We start from the raw sequence: 16,378 nt of genomic DNA, 5'->3' as shown, positions 1-16,378 counted from the left end.
ACACACACACACACACACACACACACACACACACACACACACACAGTCTCTTTTTGGTTTTAAGGGTTTACGATCTTTCTGAAAAAAACATTGATTTTATTATTGATGTCTGGTTTACATCTTGTCCTTTATCCGATATTGCTCTCATGTGTGTGAGAGTTGATTATTCCATGCATACAAAGCAACTTTAAAACCCAAGTGCCTTATTCATAGTCAGATGCGGAACAACTCAATTTCGTACACAAAACACGGTGGATTATCCTTCAGTCGATTTCAGACATCGTTTTGTTTGATTCTATTGGTTATCTCTTTTGTCTGTCTGCTCTTCCGTGCTTCTGGATTGGCCAGTGGAGCTCGACGGCTCGGCAATCGCCGTTGGCTCCGCCCCAAAGTACCTGTCGTTCTGTAAGAGGCTGGCAGGGTTTGCTATTGTCCCGCCCATCTCATCACTCTCCACCGGCATTCGGTCCGGCAGTGGGTTCAGCGTTTCGTTCTCATTCAGTATCTGGAGCATGAGTCCGCATTTGGGATGTAACGCCTGGTTCTCGCAGTAGCAACTCGGGTTTACGTCGTGACTTAATATTGTTTAGACGGTTGTAAAAATAAATCGGACCTGAACTGAGGCGTTTGGCGGAGCGTAGTTGAAGCGAGGGAGCGCGTGGCAGAGGGTGAGCTCCGGAGAATCCTGACACTGCACGCACCGAACAGAAATGGCGGAGCACCACACAGCCGGCGATGGCAAGCACAAAGTGTCCACGAATGCCGGGGGCTTAGTCCACGGCAACAGCAGACCCAGCACCATGGGCGGAGGAGGAGGTAAAGGAGGCCTATCCGGTGGTCTGACACAGCCAGCGGGATGGCAATCTTTACTCTCGTTTACCATCCTTTTCCTGGCCTGGGTGGCCGGATTCAGCTCAAGACTTTTCGCAGTGATCCGGTTCGAGAGCATCATCCACGAGTTTGATCCATGGTAAGAAAGCCGGCAAACTCAGCCTTTATTGCTAGGATAATAACATGTTTTGCGAGTATACTACTTTGGTTTAGCCAGCAATAATGGATGTTGCAGGCATTTAAGTACTAACGTTAAGTTGCTAATACCATCGACAAGGATGATGACCTGAATGACATGATGTCCATCGCCTTGCTTCGCCCGAACACGGAGTTGTTAACGTTAGTTCTCCACTCTTAACTTTCAACTCTTCACTTTCTAAGGAGTTGAACACAAAAGCACTTGGTCGTTTGGGTAAATGCAACTTTTTGATAACTTTGCCAGGCACCCCAATTTAGCTTGTTTAGCTGGAACCCGTTTGGCTGTCCTTCTACAATTTGCAGCCGGTGCAGGAGGCGTGTTTTTATGACAAAGGCGGATTATAATCTGGACATTTAACCCGTTCCAGTCTGCTCTGTCATCGCTATCTAGGATTATTTCCTTTCGGATTTGAGGAATACGAAAAGCCTTCTAGTATTGCTCTGTTTCAGTTTAGTCCCGTCCCCCCCCCCCCAATTGTAAAATGCATTACTGCTGATGCATTCATTAATAATTTGCAACGACAGATGCTCAATCTCATTAGTTTTATTTTATGTCAGTTGCACATCGAACAGCATTAAAGATACTTGGACATTCGGGAAAGGATCGAAGGACGAGAGATTTGCATGTTTATGACTATATAGCGCTAGATGACCTTAATGTGCAGCCTTGTGAAGAGTCACACAGATGCTGCTCATGTCAATGGAAGAAGTTCTTCATTGAAGAACATGTTGGCATTATTTATATTTTGGGGATAAGAAAGGGTAGATTTCCCAATCTAACTTATGTTGCTGATTTAAGTTTGTTGTTATTCTATGACTTTGTTCATCCACCAACATTCAAGCATGCTGGTAGGTCCCAGGAGAGGCTTTGTTTTCAAAGCGTCGTTACAATCACAATCCTGGCCCATCTCTCTTTTGCTTATATGTATGGAGTAGGCCTGTATGTATGGAGTCTGTTGAAGTCTCTTGTCGTGTCCATTTTTTTGTCAGGGAGGAGAGGACCAGATACTGCTTTTCATAAATGCAAAACGGGTGATTCAGAATGAAAGAGAAACTCTCAGATGTTGAGGTATATAATGTTTATTAGATCAAGTGTGGTTAAGTAAGCTAAGTTTCTGTGTGGTTTAAACTGGGATCCTGCAGTCCCACTCGGACCCCAGTGATTATTTTTGTCACAGTCACCGATCTTGCGAATGCTCAAGGCGCCATTATTTGTGACTCATGTCAGCCCATCAAATTATCTGCTAATTAATGACGGGGGAGTGTTTAATTAAACAAGCAGGCAGTTTGAATTGGATTGAAACTGGCTTTTTCAAGATTGAAATGTCACGCCCTGACTTTTTTTCACAAATATTGCAGATGTTTTCCCCTGATTTGAGGATGTGTGTCTTGTGTTATTCTCTAGTGGCATGCTTTGTTGCTTTAACTGCTCTGCTCTGTTTAATGAGTAGTAGCACAGAAAATGGGACTCTTTTCTTTTGTGCATGATGGGGAAAAAACAAAGTGTATTGATTTCTGATGTAGGAACAAAATTGTGGGGGCTGCTGACTACCTCCTACTTGCCCCCCGGGCCAAAACCTTTTCTCAAGTTCGGGAGCTGAGGATGAGTCCAAGAAGTATACTTGGTCAACAACAGAGCATAGGCACTATATATACTATCTGTCCTTTGCGGAGGCGTCTCTCTTTGCTCTTGGACCACAATATATTTCCAATCAAAGTTAGTTTTCTCTCGGAGGCATCGAGGGTGAAATTCCATCCCACAAACCCACAGAGGGTTGATAGTTGGCCTTAAGTATTTTCCTCCCTGTGGCTACCCTGTCGTCAGCTGGGGTTATCAGAGGTCATTATGGGATAGCGAGGTGTCGGCGAGGGAGGATGCGCGGAAATGCGGGCGTGGGTTGGATAAGAGTCAAGCTCCTTTTGACCTTTTTGTTGTGTGTGGGCAATACCGACAGGTCTGCTCTGTCTGGGAGACAAAGAGATGGTCGGCTACTTTGTCAGGCAAATGGTGAATGAACATGCATAATGACACGCATGAACTCTCCATACCTTACACACGGCTTCCCTCATTTCTTGCAGGCGCCGTATGAACGGCGCCTCTCAGATTTCCCATTGCCATGGCGGTAGGTTTTGCTTTGCTGGCTGGGCGTCTCATGCCGGCTTTTGGTGCCTGGGCAGCCTGGAATGACTCTCTCTAGGTGAGGGACTAAAAAGAGAGAGCGAGGAGTTTGGCAGCGGAGGACGTGCGTGCTCTGCTAGGCGGGTCCCAGGGGATGAGGTTGATTAACTCGGTATTGATCCTCCCCACGCTGTGATACCCGCCCCCACCCCTCTCACCCCCCTTACCTACCCTTGTTTGTCTGTTTGATCAGATAAAAGGCTGGTTATGAAAAATATAGCTTTTTATAAATTCCACCCCTGCTCCTTGCCCATCGCAGTCAGCTCGACATTACAGCATCAGAGTGGCAGCCGCTGGTGCAAACCCCTTGCTCAGTTACCCTGGGATTTAGCATTTGTTTGTTTGTTTGTTTGTGTGTGGGGTGGGAGGGGGAAATCAAAAGCATGCGAGTGATTGATCAGGCTACCATACGCATGGCAACGCCCCGCCCATCCACTGAAGCTGCCGCCAGAGAATTTCCAACCCACAACAAAATAAACAGCATCCGGGCTGGCTGTCTTTGTGCACGACGCACTTCAAAACTGCAGCCCGCTTTTATACAGGAATCCTTATCAGCCATGTTGGGTCGGTATTCACATTGCGTGATCCCATGACGGCGGATAGAGTTTATAGCGGCTGTCATTTAAATTGGTCAGAGCCAAACTTGCAACATGACATGTCCCCCCCCCCCCCTATCGTTTCACTTCTGAGATAATGCTGCAGAAAAATATTGATGTAAACCACGGCAGTACTTTCTACCCATGGCTTCAAGACTTGTGTATTGGTACTCATTAAACAAGCCCTTGTTTTACGATCTCCGGTACCATGAGCCGTAGTCGACTCGGTACTCTGTGTGAGCGGCGACTAAATCCACCAGTGCACCCGCGAGGCGAGGCCGCTCACCTCCCCGGTCGTTATGGAGGAGAGTCTCTTTGCCAGAGCTACTGACCGTGTTTTAGCCTCACTTCCTTAATCTTTTCTCAGGCCTCGCACCCCCCACCCCCACACACACACCCGTCACCCACACCCACCCACCACCCACCACGTTCAGATCCCACATCCGCAAGGCTGTTGGGTAGGAGCCAGAACCACAGCCAAGGTTCACCGTGTCTATGGCCGTGGCAAAGCCCTAATCAAGCCAGGACCTCGGTGCAACTCCTAACTACTGTTTCCCGAGCAGGGGCCTCCCGGCGGGGCTGCGGCTCGTAGCCTGTGCAGCCGTCCGTGCTGGAGAGAGACAACGAGCGTGCCAGACGGTGCTAGTCTCTGGGCATCGCCGATATGTTTTTAGAGCAGGTTTTCTTTCACAGATCAGAAGTGAGCTGGGTTACCTTGTTTGCTGGACTGTGAAGGTGTTTTTTTGTTGATGTGAATTTATTTTGTTTTGATATCTTTAGTATCCGAGGGGAGGAATAGTACTGTGACACGGTTAACTTAATAATGTATATGTTAGTTCACCCGGCTAATGTGCCTTAACTATTGCTATTTTATGCCCTTTGTGGGTTACTTATGGCCACTAATGTCATGTGGCCAGGCCTACATACTCTAACCAGAAGAAAGTTTAAATATTCCTTGTGCGTGTCTATGGCAACCATGTACCAGTCTCCATCAATAAGGAGAATATGGTCTCATAATTTATCTTGACTCAAGGTGTGAAACGGTGGAACACGCATCACCACAGCCACCATCACATCTGACACGGCTTTATAATGCCGCTTCCTCATATCATGGCCGCGAGGAGCTGTAATTATTATACTATCTCTATTTTCAAACAGTGATCGTCGAGCCGTGGCTTTGTATATCTTATCAGGGCTGTCGAGCCTTTGGCCGCGAGGAAAATGGAAATGTTGAGCGTGCATATCAACCAGTCCCGTGTCCAGTTTCATAAATCAAAAAAGGACACCCATTTGGATCAAAGGGGGTAGCGTGGGAGGCTGGAAGCTGACACTTAGGGATTCATCAGTGTTCATTTGGGGACAGGTGATGCCAAATTAATTCCCTATTTTGCTGGGGTCCTTTTTAAAGACGTAAACAGGGCAACCGCCCCAAGGTGACATGGTGCTTGTTAGCCGCTCATAGGCAATACAAGCCACTGTGGCTATCGGCGGAGGGCCGAGGGGGTGTTGCGGGCTTTAGAGTAGCCTAATTCATTAGCGTGATGAATTGCCAATGCCACAGACCCAGGGGCTGGGATTATTTCTGCCTGAGTGAATGCTCGAGCATGATGAGCCACACAACAAATTCAGCCTGCTTAGTGTTGGTGAAACAACCTGAATAGGTCCACTAGGTAGGTGTGTGTGTGTGTGTCTCTGTCTCTGTCACCGCCCAGTCCCGCTTTAACTTCATTGCAAAGTTATTTATTTGGTTTGCTAATGCAACTCGCATTACAAAATGGTCCCAAAAGTCGTCAATGCCTTGTCGAGGCCCTTCGAGTTCCCAACCAAGGGACACCAGCAACCATACACAACCCCACTCTGTGGGGAGTCCCTTCTTGTGGGGGACTCCCCACAGAGGTTATTTTGAGGTAGTCCTATAGTATAATGCCACACTGTGCGGCTAATTTCCTATCCAACATTGAACAACAGTACTAAAGAGTATCAAAAAGATGGCTTAGCAGGGATTCATGTGGATAACACGTCCGACTCTCCTTACTGGAACTGTCAGCCCAATAGGCTATTTATTTTATCTTCCCTTTTATCTTCTTCGTATTTGAATCTGAGCTGAAACAGGTTGTTCACTAACACTTTCAAAGTTAAAACGTGTCTGAATAAGAGTGGTTCTGAAACTTGAAGTGCTCAGAATTTATTCATTGAGAAAACCCTTGATCTTGAAAATATCTTTATCCCAAGGGCAGTATTCTTGCAAGCTCCCATCTCGCCTTCCTTGAGCCAACCTTGACAACCAAAGCCTTATGTGTGGAAGGACGCGTGTCGCTACAAACATCCTCCCACTGAATAGGGAAGCATGGAGTACTTACACATTTGTAGACCAAGCTGCTGAAACGCCTGCGTCGGGGCAGCATGCATGCATCGACTCTGGTGCATCCGCAGGTCCATGACCAACACAGCCCATCTTCCCAGTTCCACTCAGACCGGCCAGATGTTCCCTCTCTGAGACGGACCTACTGGCGTATTTGACAGCTCTTCTATAATGGTCCCGGCCCCCTAATGGTGTGGTTTCTCTCAACATTCACGCCAGCACTTCAAACCTCGATGCCACTCCTCTCCCCCGCCCTGCAACCAGCCTCCTCATCCGGACAATATAAATGGAGATTTCATCTCGCAAGTGAAGGATTCGGATTTGGGTTTTATTCAGCCCCCCAATTAATAATTGAAGGGTATATTTTAATCCTACAATGCATTTATTTTAAGGCTGTGTGACAATCCAGTAAGCACATTATGATTTAATGGCTGTGTTACCCACATATCTCTTCAGACAAAAGATTCAGGATGATTGCATTTGCATCTTCCTGTTCCCAGCCAGCAGTTGCATAAACGAAAACCCCCAAAAAAAGGATGTCAAGGTTTTAGTTTGGCAGAAAGTTGACTAAACCAATTCAGTCAAATGGTAACGGCGTGTTCGCACTCCCTGCTCCTCAAAGCTTTTTCCAATTGGTTGAAGGAGTGATGCCATCTAGGTTCTGCGATTTTAATCCCTTCATTGAGACGAGTTCCCCCGCAATTTATATCCCTTGTGTCAGCTTTGAGTTGGCCCATCATTCCCCTGTGGATTTTGAGTTATTCACCCCCCCCCTCCTCAAAAACGGACCATGCCACCCGTTAGAAAGCCAGACAGTCAGTGTTCTGATGTCGGAGGAAGTGTGTGTGTGCGCGCGCGCGCGTGCGTGCGTGCGTGCGGGGTAGCAAAGTAAGGAACCTTTAGCTTATCTCCCCACCCCTAGCCTCTACTGACAGGCAGCACGGTGGGGCGGGTGCACATGCATGCCAAGAGGAAGATGGTTTTGGAGAGAATATACGACATTGCATGCAGTCCTCTGTTGGAGGAGCGAAATAAATAGTCTATCGCCACCTTTGTTTAAAAATAAGGATTCCCGGCCTCTGTTTGAATCTTTAATGCGGTTCCCAACCGCTGGGTCCCCTGATTTGCGTATTCGGGGATAATAAAACATAGATATTTGATAATCCATTTTGGCAAACCATTTTTCTTTCGTCCTGTATATGCAAACTGCTGAATGATTCATAGCCTCAAGCTTACTACTATCGGTGTGTGGTACAGCCATGCCACGACGTTCACCTGGGCATTGCTATCATCGACAGATGTTGACTGGTTTAAAATGATTCATGTGGAAGCAGATGCACGAACGTAGCCTTGAATTTTGATTCAAAAACATTTTTAGAGACGGAAATGGAGTGACAGGCCAACGAAAGTTGAGAACCCCCGGTAAGGCGGATATTGGCCCCAATCTCTGTGTTTCAGTTTGCCTAATTGTGATGGAATCAAGTTTCCATTAGCCCGATTCATTGCGAGTAATTGGACAGCTCTCTGTTTGCCATCTGTTGAATGCTTTCTGTATAGTTATTTGTTCATTCATTTCTATACATCCAAAACAATATTTCAGTTGCGTTCGCACTTGGTCATGGGAGTTTTATGAAGCAGCATGTGTTTTTATTTCCCCATCAAAGCGTGGGTGGATGGCTGTTTTTCTGTTATTTGTTTTTTACTTAATAATCATTATGCCTCTATGTGCACATAGTTCTTCCCTTCAAATTTAATTGTGTGTGTGTGTGGGGGGGGGGGGGGGGGTCTTTGTTATCTCTGCTTTTATATTTAAAAATAATTATGTCTCTGTTTGATTAAACTGAAGTAGCAGTGTCTACATTGCCGGTGGAAGTCTGCAGCATATTTCCCCACCTTTTCACTGTTGGATTTCAGTACAGATACTGCTTTAGCTTCACTGGCCACGGTCCAAGCTGCCCACAGTTCCCCATATGCCAATGGTAGCTGCAAATTTTGACTCTCCAGCAGTAGTTTTCCTGCTGCGTTATTCCACCGCTGTGCTAACGTTCAATCCCATCAGTCAATTCGGGGTAAAATTGATGACTTCCTCTTCCAAGCTTGTCTGGCTCTACATCAATGAATAGTAGGCTTTGTTACAGGTAGCAGCAGCCAGTCAGGCAGGCAGGCAAGGCTCAGGGGTTGCACTGGCCATCACGCTTGCCATCACACTGGCCGCTGTCCTCCCCGCCCTGCAGGGACTAATGGATGCGCCGGGAAAGGTTTTGAGACGGCCCAGGAGGGTGACAAACCAAGGAGGGCGAAATGATGTGTATATGGCGGGCATGAAACGGTGTCGAGCCTGAAGAATGGCAGCCGCAATGGGTTGTCAATCAACGAAGGTGGAGGAAGATGAGCCTGTCAGACACCTGTCAAATCATCCAGGTCCCCTCCCTAAAGAAGTACTGCAGCAGGCATGTCGCCTGGGCATCCAAGGCCAGCCCTAGAGTACACACTGCGACAAACTACATCTCGATTTGCCTGCTGGAGAGGGCAAGTTGAGCGAAGTAACGTCAGAATATTGATTTTCCCCATAGTGATGGCCTAATAATCAAGTAGATTTTTGAGGGGTGCGAACTACAATGCATACATGAATACACAAAGTATAAAACCCTCCTGCCTCAGGCAAAGCGTGGCTAAACATTCGCACTATTGCAAGACCTATGTAGATGGTTCTATTCTGCAACATTATCCTTAATGGTCTTCAATGAATTGTATAAATATTCGGTGAAATGTATTTTAAGGAATAGATCGAAGATGAAATTTGATCACAAGGACATTTATAATGAGCCTTGAAGTGTCCCATGCTGAATAAATAATACTTTAGAGATGTTAATTTTTAATACCTGCAAACTAGTTGGAATAGACGGCATGAGGAATAGACTGCATGAGGCAGCAAGTTAGTTCAGACTGCTATATGGTACAGTTTTATTTGTACACGGTTTTATTATGATGTTTGCGCTTATGAATGTTTGATTTTGTAAGGTGACCTTGAGTGTAAAGAAAGGCGCCCATCAATAAAATGTATTATTATTATTATTAAATACGGGCAACATTAATACTGGGCTGACTTTCGTGATGCTATCTTGTCATGATTACAGTTGAAGCCTCCGAGTATTTGGGGCTTATGGATTCTGAATTGAAATCAATAAAATAATTCGCATAGACTGGCAGCATTTTCTTTTAAAACTGAAAACCAGATGAGAAGCAAGAAGTGTTACCTGCATGCAAATGTAATACTACACTTTTATTGCCCTGACCTGGCATGGTTCCTCATTAATTTAAGTAGAGGATTAATGTGTGTGTGTGTGTGACTGTGTGTGTGTGTGTGTGTGTGTGTGTGTGTGTGTGGGACTGCATAGAAGACGTATTATTGGTGCCCATAATGTTATGCTAAAAGGGCAAATGAGATCAGGAATACTGCACGGAATCCATTTATGGACCGATCAATGCAAACCTGCCCAGAGATTTCCAACGAAACCATCTACTCCAAATGTCAGGGAAAGCTATGGCAGGTTTTACCGGTTGTAACGTATATTTTGGAAGACGTCCCACCCACCCAGAAATGTCCCTGGTGCTGAGAGTGGGCCTGTGACGCGTTCTTAACCCATTCTGGGAATACATTCAGCATTTCAGTCTGCATATGCACAACCTTCCTATAGGTACACAAACTGTCAATTATCTCCTGCAGACTCCTTTTCATATGGTTCATCACGTTGTGTCTTTTGTAGAGAAAAACCGACAAATATCATAATGGGTTGCTTTAGCTGGTTCTTGCATATAATGTTTTCTGGAGACGTGAAGGCAAGATTTCCAAGTGATCATCAATTTCATCAGTGCCATTAGCCGTGGCAGGTTTAGTGTCTGTTTTTCCTCTGACTCCGTACTTGTCCTCGGAGGTTCTGAATGCTCCGTTTTGGGTTTCACACTCATCATTCTTTTTACCATGCTGTTTTTGCTTTGGCAGGCCAAAGGAAGGCATCCACCCATGTACTTTGTTGTGGTTGTTTTTATTGCTGTTAGGGGTGGCTCGCTGCAGCAGCTTGACAGGCCCACTCAATGCTTTTCTTCTCTGTCACTGGCCGCTCTGTGGGCATGGTGACACACGCTTCCCACGCAAAGCTCTTTTATTTCATCTCTTCCCTCCAAGAGTGATGGGCTTGGCATCAGTGTTTGTTATTGAGCGGGAGCTGTTGGTGTCTTGGACATCCCCTCTCGCGTACTGCACTATATGGGGAAACTTGGGTTTCCTTGACACCGTTTAAAGGTGCAGTGGGTTGTATTGAGTGACATCTAGAGGAACGGACTTGGCAGGAATTGAATGTAATATTCATGAGTGTTTTTTATTAGTGTATAATCCCATGAAATAAGAATCGTGTTCTCATTTCCTTTGAATTAGCCCTTTATATCTATATAGAGAGCGGGTCCTCTTCCACAGAGCCTTCCATGTTCACTCAACCATATCAATTGCAACAAATAAACAAATATTGGTGTACACAATTCTATGTATTTATTATTAGAATATTCCAATTCCTATTGTCAACCAATTTTAGAAATGAACTCTGTGAAAAATACACATTCGATATTTTTGTTGAAACGACTTGGGTGGAAAAAATAACAAACAGGTCGTATCAGGTAAAAGGTAAAGAAAATGTTTTATTTCTCTGTATTGATCATTTAGATAATTATCAAATACAATCTGAGCCCATTTTTAGTGGACGTGAATGATAACACTGCAGCCTGTTTCTTGGATTAGGGCTGTTGCATTCTCCCTCGACACTGGGCCAATCTCATTGGTGCTTCATCAGCTGGGAGGAGATGACAATTTTTGACTTCTAAACCACTGGAATGGACTATCTGCATTCGGTTGCAATTAAGTGATTACACTGGTCACTATAATTTAATTTACTGCCCAAGGCCTGACCCGTGAAGATAAAGCTTTTCTATTGGACACTCACTGATTTGTCTCTGCATTTCTGTGTTTGTAAGGGTGTTAGACCCAAAATGATTGGAAAATAGGCTCAAGGTTGAAATATCCCAAAGTTTTCCTTTAACCGTGCGCATAACGTGAAAATAACTTTTGATGGTAACCTTGTTGTGCTTGTGGACACAAGATTGAGATTAACTGACTGGCATGAGAGACTGACATTGAAGAAACGGGAGTGAATAACAATTGGGGCTGGTTTTATCCTCCTTCACTTGTACAGAGAAGACGGAGGACCCAGTAGTCTTCATCAGACCGCCATCATGATGACAGTGCTTTAGTCTTTTGGTGCCCAGGGCCCTCATGTATAAAGCAGGTGCCTGTGCTTCCCTGACCATCATCGGAGGGATGCATGTTACGATCTGGATTTCACAAATTGATGAATAAAGTGGAGAAATGAAACAAATTTACTGCTTTGTGTTAGTATTTTGGCTCCCCTGGGAGATCAAACTCATTCAAAATGTGAGTAAAATCAAACTTGTCTGTTTCAGTCAAGGAAGGTCTTTAATGGGTTTTTCTTTCCTGCCGTCTACGTTATCTTGTTACTAGCACCCATACTGATACCAAAATGTCATTAATTTAATGTTGTTTATCCCAAGAGGCAATGGGAATACAACCATTATTTTGATTAACTATTGCAATTATCCTGGAGACAGTGCCTTTCTTGATTACTTTGTCGCCTCATCATTTGAAAAGTAGTAGTTGTACTTGTAGTACCTGCATTTATTTTTGTCTCTTTCAACCTGAAAATCGACCAATTCATGCCTTCCCCTCTGCTGTCCTTCATGTTGGGTGCTTAAATCAAAGCGTTTGTCGAGGAACAGGCCTGGTTAACCATGTTAGCTTCACTTCCAAAGTTCTCACCTCGGCCTTTGGTCTTCAAAGCGCGTTTGCTTCAAATAAGACGGCACTCTTTTTAGCACGATCAAGGGAGATGTTTCAGTCACTTAATGAACGAAGTCTTCTCTGACGGAAATGCTTCCTTTGTTTCAATGTGTACTTAAAGTGTCCCTGGAAGCCATACAAAGAGGGTCGTTGTGCAATTCACCTGTGAAGTGTGTTTACACATATGCTATCAACTATGAGCAGATGACCCATTTTGGACATGTAGATATCCCTCTCCATGTGATTACAATTAACTAATAACACTGGTCGTCACCATCATTTCATTTACAAGGGCCCCATGTCCTGCCCTGGGAAAGACAACTTTTCTATTGGACACTTACTGATTGGTCTATAAGCTTCTGTGTTTGTAAGAGGTAGTCTGTCTTTGCAACTACTTTGCAGGCTTCCCGTCTTCTTTTCTGAATTTATTCTGCTTTAAAGTCACAATATGTAACATTCATCCGACCCGTAGCCTAAAATAACCTAGACATATCTGTAGTGGATGCTGCTGATCCGTATTCATTTCACACTGGTCCACTGATATTCATTTCTCAGTTAAAGCACATTGCATTACTGATATATTCTATAAATAAAAAATGCTTGCCAGCCCACACCTCCTAAAATCTCTCCCACTAAAGCCTCAGTCAGCCAAGCTTTGCTAGTTCGTGTCACACAGTTGTACAGCCAGTCAGAGTGGACAGAAGTACAGTTAGTTAATATAAATGTATTTTCTGAAGTGTAATTATTTTGGCACGTATTTTAATATTCAGGACATGGTATTCCTGTGTCTCCCATCCACAGGATTTCTCCTGCTTATCTTCATGTGATGTTAGCCTCCTCTAACTTTTACCTACCTTCACTAGGGATGGGAATTGATAAGAATTTCACGATTCCGATTCTGCTTATCGATCCGATTCCTTATCGATTCTCTTATCGATTCTCATTGGGTGAGAAAATAAGTATAAATGTGTTTGTTTGCATTACATCTCTTTAATTTCTGATCAGAAGTGCTTCTAGTATTAGGAAATTGTACATTTTCAAATCAATTGGTCTAGACGAAAAGATATATGTTTCGCTTTTTAAGCCCAAATGCCATCATTATGTGCCATACAACTAAAAAAACAGCCAAGTAAGAGCTTGTGCCTTTTGGAATTCTAACAGTGCTCATTTGCATTCAACTTGTAACAAAATTAAACTGACATAAACAAAATGAAGCATTGATTAGACAGAGATTTATTAGATGGGCCTACCTAATAAACCGTTGGAACACACAAGACCGGAAACCATAGCAATGCCGGTAAACAAACCCCGAGAAGCCCAATCCCTATGAGAGCTCCCCACGCTACGGCCATCCGGAGGCGACAGAGCTGTTGGCCGTGATATTATATATACAATTATAATATAGTATATAATATATTATATACTATTATATATAGAGCTCCGGGAGTCGCAAACTGCAACAATCACTTTCTCCTCCATTCCGCGGTTCACCCGGACTGCACTGCACTGAGTTTGACGGCTGAACGCGGATTGGCTGTTAAGTTACACATGTCACTCGGTTATCACGCTGTTGAACGCTGATTGGCTGTCATCACGACAAAAACTTGTCATCGGTTTTCTCCCGCGAAAAACTCGCCCTGATACGCGTCTCTACGTTCACTTTGTATGGGATCTTGTCGCCCCGTCGCGTTTGGTGTGAACGCACAATGCGATTCTTCCTCGGCGGTGACATGTTTGCTGCGTTCTGAACCAAATCAAAGCAGCGTGTGTGTGACGTCACGACGCATTTGCCGCGACCGGAACCGATAAGCGGAATCGTTAAGCAGGCTTGCTAACGATTCCAAGGAATCGGTTGACTCGGAACCGGTTCTGAACAAGAACCGGTTCTCGATTCCCATCCCTAACCTTCACCCCCGTTCTGTTTGGCAGTAATCTGCGTGCGCGTGCGTGCGTGCGTGCGTGCGTGCGTGCGTGCGTGCGTGCGTGCGTGTGTGCACACACGCATTTAAATTATATATTTTTATTTGCACACAAGTCAAAACCAGTCTAAGCATTATATACATGCATTTTACCAAGTACGTTTCATGCATTGACGTGTCACGGTTCGATATATGGTCATAGTTCTTTGTCATCTATTCATCCTTCATAGTTTACGGTGTAGTGTTAAGGGTGATGTATTGCCCACTGCTTAAATCCAACTTATTACTACGAAAGCGTCCAAGGGATTTGCCCATGCTTTTCTTAAGCGGTGTTAACACAAACTTGGATGACTCCGAGTACTCAAGCAGATTAGTGTCTCCTCCCACCACTTTTCATTATTGCGACCTTGACGTAACCTTGACCTGAAATAAGTTAAAGAAAGGGCTTTCTGGAATGTGTTTTTTTTTTAAAGCTTGCAACTCTTTAAATATTTATAGTAGTTTTGACTCATTCAAAACTAATTGACATCAACTCTTTACTAGCTGTTAGTATGTACAGATGGACTCTCTGTGCACCAAACATTGATTCTTCCAGATAAGCCTTGACCATCATATGAATCGATATCTCACAGCAGTGGCTGTAAACACCACTTTTTCTTCAAGGCCGTTGTAATTGGTCACTAACTTCTCCAAAAGGAAACACCTGCATGCCGTCTGCATCCAAATTATCTACCCTTTTATATTCCCAGGTATTCAAAATAAACAGTTCAACTAGGGTAAGCTGTGTAAGTATTGTGCGTAGGTAGGTGTTATTATTTGGTCGTAGCAGCAGTGTAATATAACTAGGTCGTAGTTAACTATCGAGCAGAAACTGGCTTAATTATGTAGATTTCTTTATTTTTGTCAGAACTAATTGGGCTTATCTAGGTCATCTGCACTGTTAATGGGATCATTTCCCTCTGAATAAGAGTACATGTTCCCTCCCTTGTTAAAAGTTAACACAGCCTGCCAGTGCGCATTACTGTACACGGTTCTACTCTGCAATTCAGCATAGCCTTTTCAAGAAGGTTTAAGAATAGTTTCTCTGAACGGTAGTTCTAATGTTTGAAATGCATTTCCTCACATAATGAGAATCGTTCTGACATTAAACCAAAGTAGGTATTTTTATGGGAGGCTGGCAGCACTCCTTGTGACATGTGTCTTGCCATCAGCGAAAGCATCGCTCACCGCACATAAAATTGTAGACAGAAATTTCCCTCTGGTGTTCTTGGCTGCGGTTTGCTCCCGTTCAGGTGAATTGTGCTGAGAGTCTCGTTCGTAGCCCCTCTCTCTCTGTGCCCCCCCCCCCCCCCCCCCCCCCCTCTTCTCTGTATCTGAGCTGCTGTGTAAGTCTGGCATAATGTCGTCATAACACTCGGAGCCAAGGCTGGGACCTGTTTGATGATTCCCGTCAGACATCAGCCGAATTGGGGCTACGAATCAACTCCCACACGCCTCTGTCTGTGACTGGCTCAGTAATGGGGCGCAGGAGTTGCTCCCCCTTCCGGCTGGGATTTAGGGATTTGCTTCCCAGATAATGGGCGATAAAGAAAGACAAGGAATAGAGCTTTTGCCCCCCTTTAACCACTCTCAAAAATTCAACCAGGGAGTGTCTGGTTGGTGTATAATCATCGCTCATCCAAGTTGAACACATTGTAGTCCTCTTTTTAATCTATTCCTTTTGCTCCAAGACCCACTTTTCCACTAAGATGCTATCATCGCACCCTCTGCACTACGCCTTATCTCCAACAGCTTGTGCTGTTGATTTTTATCGTTGCAAAAGTTCAAAGCTGGATAAGGGGTTTTGTGAGTTTTATTTTTCTCCGCATAGAATGCGGGTGGAAAAGCATGAGATGTGTTCATTTTGCCGGGGGTCTGAAAAGGACATGGAGGCTGCGCCGTCGTTGACAGCGCGAAGTCTTGAGAATTTATGAGTTTCATAAGCTGATACTGTGTCGCTGTTGGCTTTTGTGCCCGCGTGCTGTGTTGATGAACAACCTTCTTTGGGTCCAGGATGGCTATTTTCAAAGCCAGAGAGACCATTACAGAGAGAGAGGGTGCCAATGATTGATTACCATTTGAAGGATATGGTGAGAATTACAGAATAACAGAAACCGCTGGGCAGGGCACGGCCTTAGAAATGGGGGGTATTTTAGTTTTGGTCGGCCTTTCAATGTGGGGCCCAGCTGCGGTGTCTCGCCTGCTCAGAAGAAGAGATTAATACTAAACGTGCCATTTACTCAGCTTTCAAGGGGTTGGAAGTGGCTCCGCTATAAAGCATTCCCTGTTGCCTCATTCCGATATACTGAGGACGAAGACGATTCAATGATTGGTAAAAGCCAGTCACTA

At 44.6% G+C, this 16,378-nt stretch overlaps 1 protein-coding gene across 1 annotated transcript in view; it reads left to right on the top strand.

Annotated features, from left to right (window-relative positions):
- Window positions 1-443: 443 nt before the first annotated feature.
- LOC130375397 (dolichyl-diphosphooligosaccharide--protein glycosyltransferase subunit STT3B) overlaps window positions 444-16,378 on the top strand; it is a 78,975-nt gene continuing 63,040 nt past the window's right edge. The window contains exon 1 of the mRNA XM_056582295.1: window positions 444-970. Within this exon, the coding sequence (XP_056438270.1) occupies window positions 711-970 (260 nt within the window). The 5' untranslated portion in view covers window positions 444-710. The remainder of the gene's footprint in view (window positions 971-16,378) is intronic.

Source organism: Gadus chalcogrammus, chromosome 22 (assembly GCF_026213295.1).
Source record: "Gadus chalcogrammus isolate NIFS_2021 chromosome 22, NIFS_Gcha_1.0, whole genome shotgun sequence".
Lineage (NCBI taxonomy): Eukaryota > Metazoa > Chordata > Actinopteri > Gadiformes > Gadidae > Gadus > Gadus chalcogrammus.
This window is presented reverse-complemented; position numbering and strand designations above follow the sequence as displayed.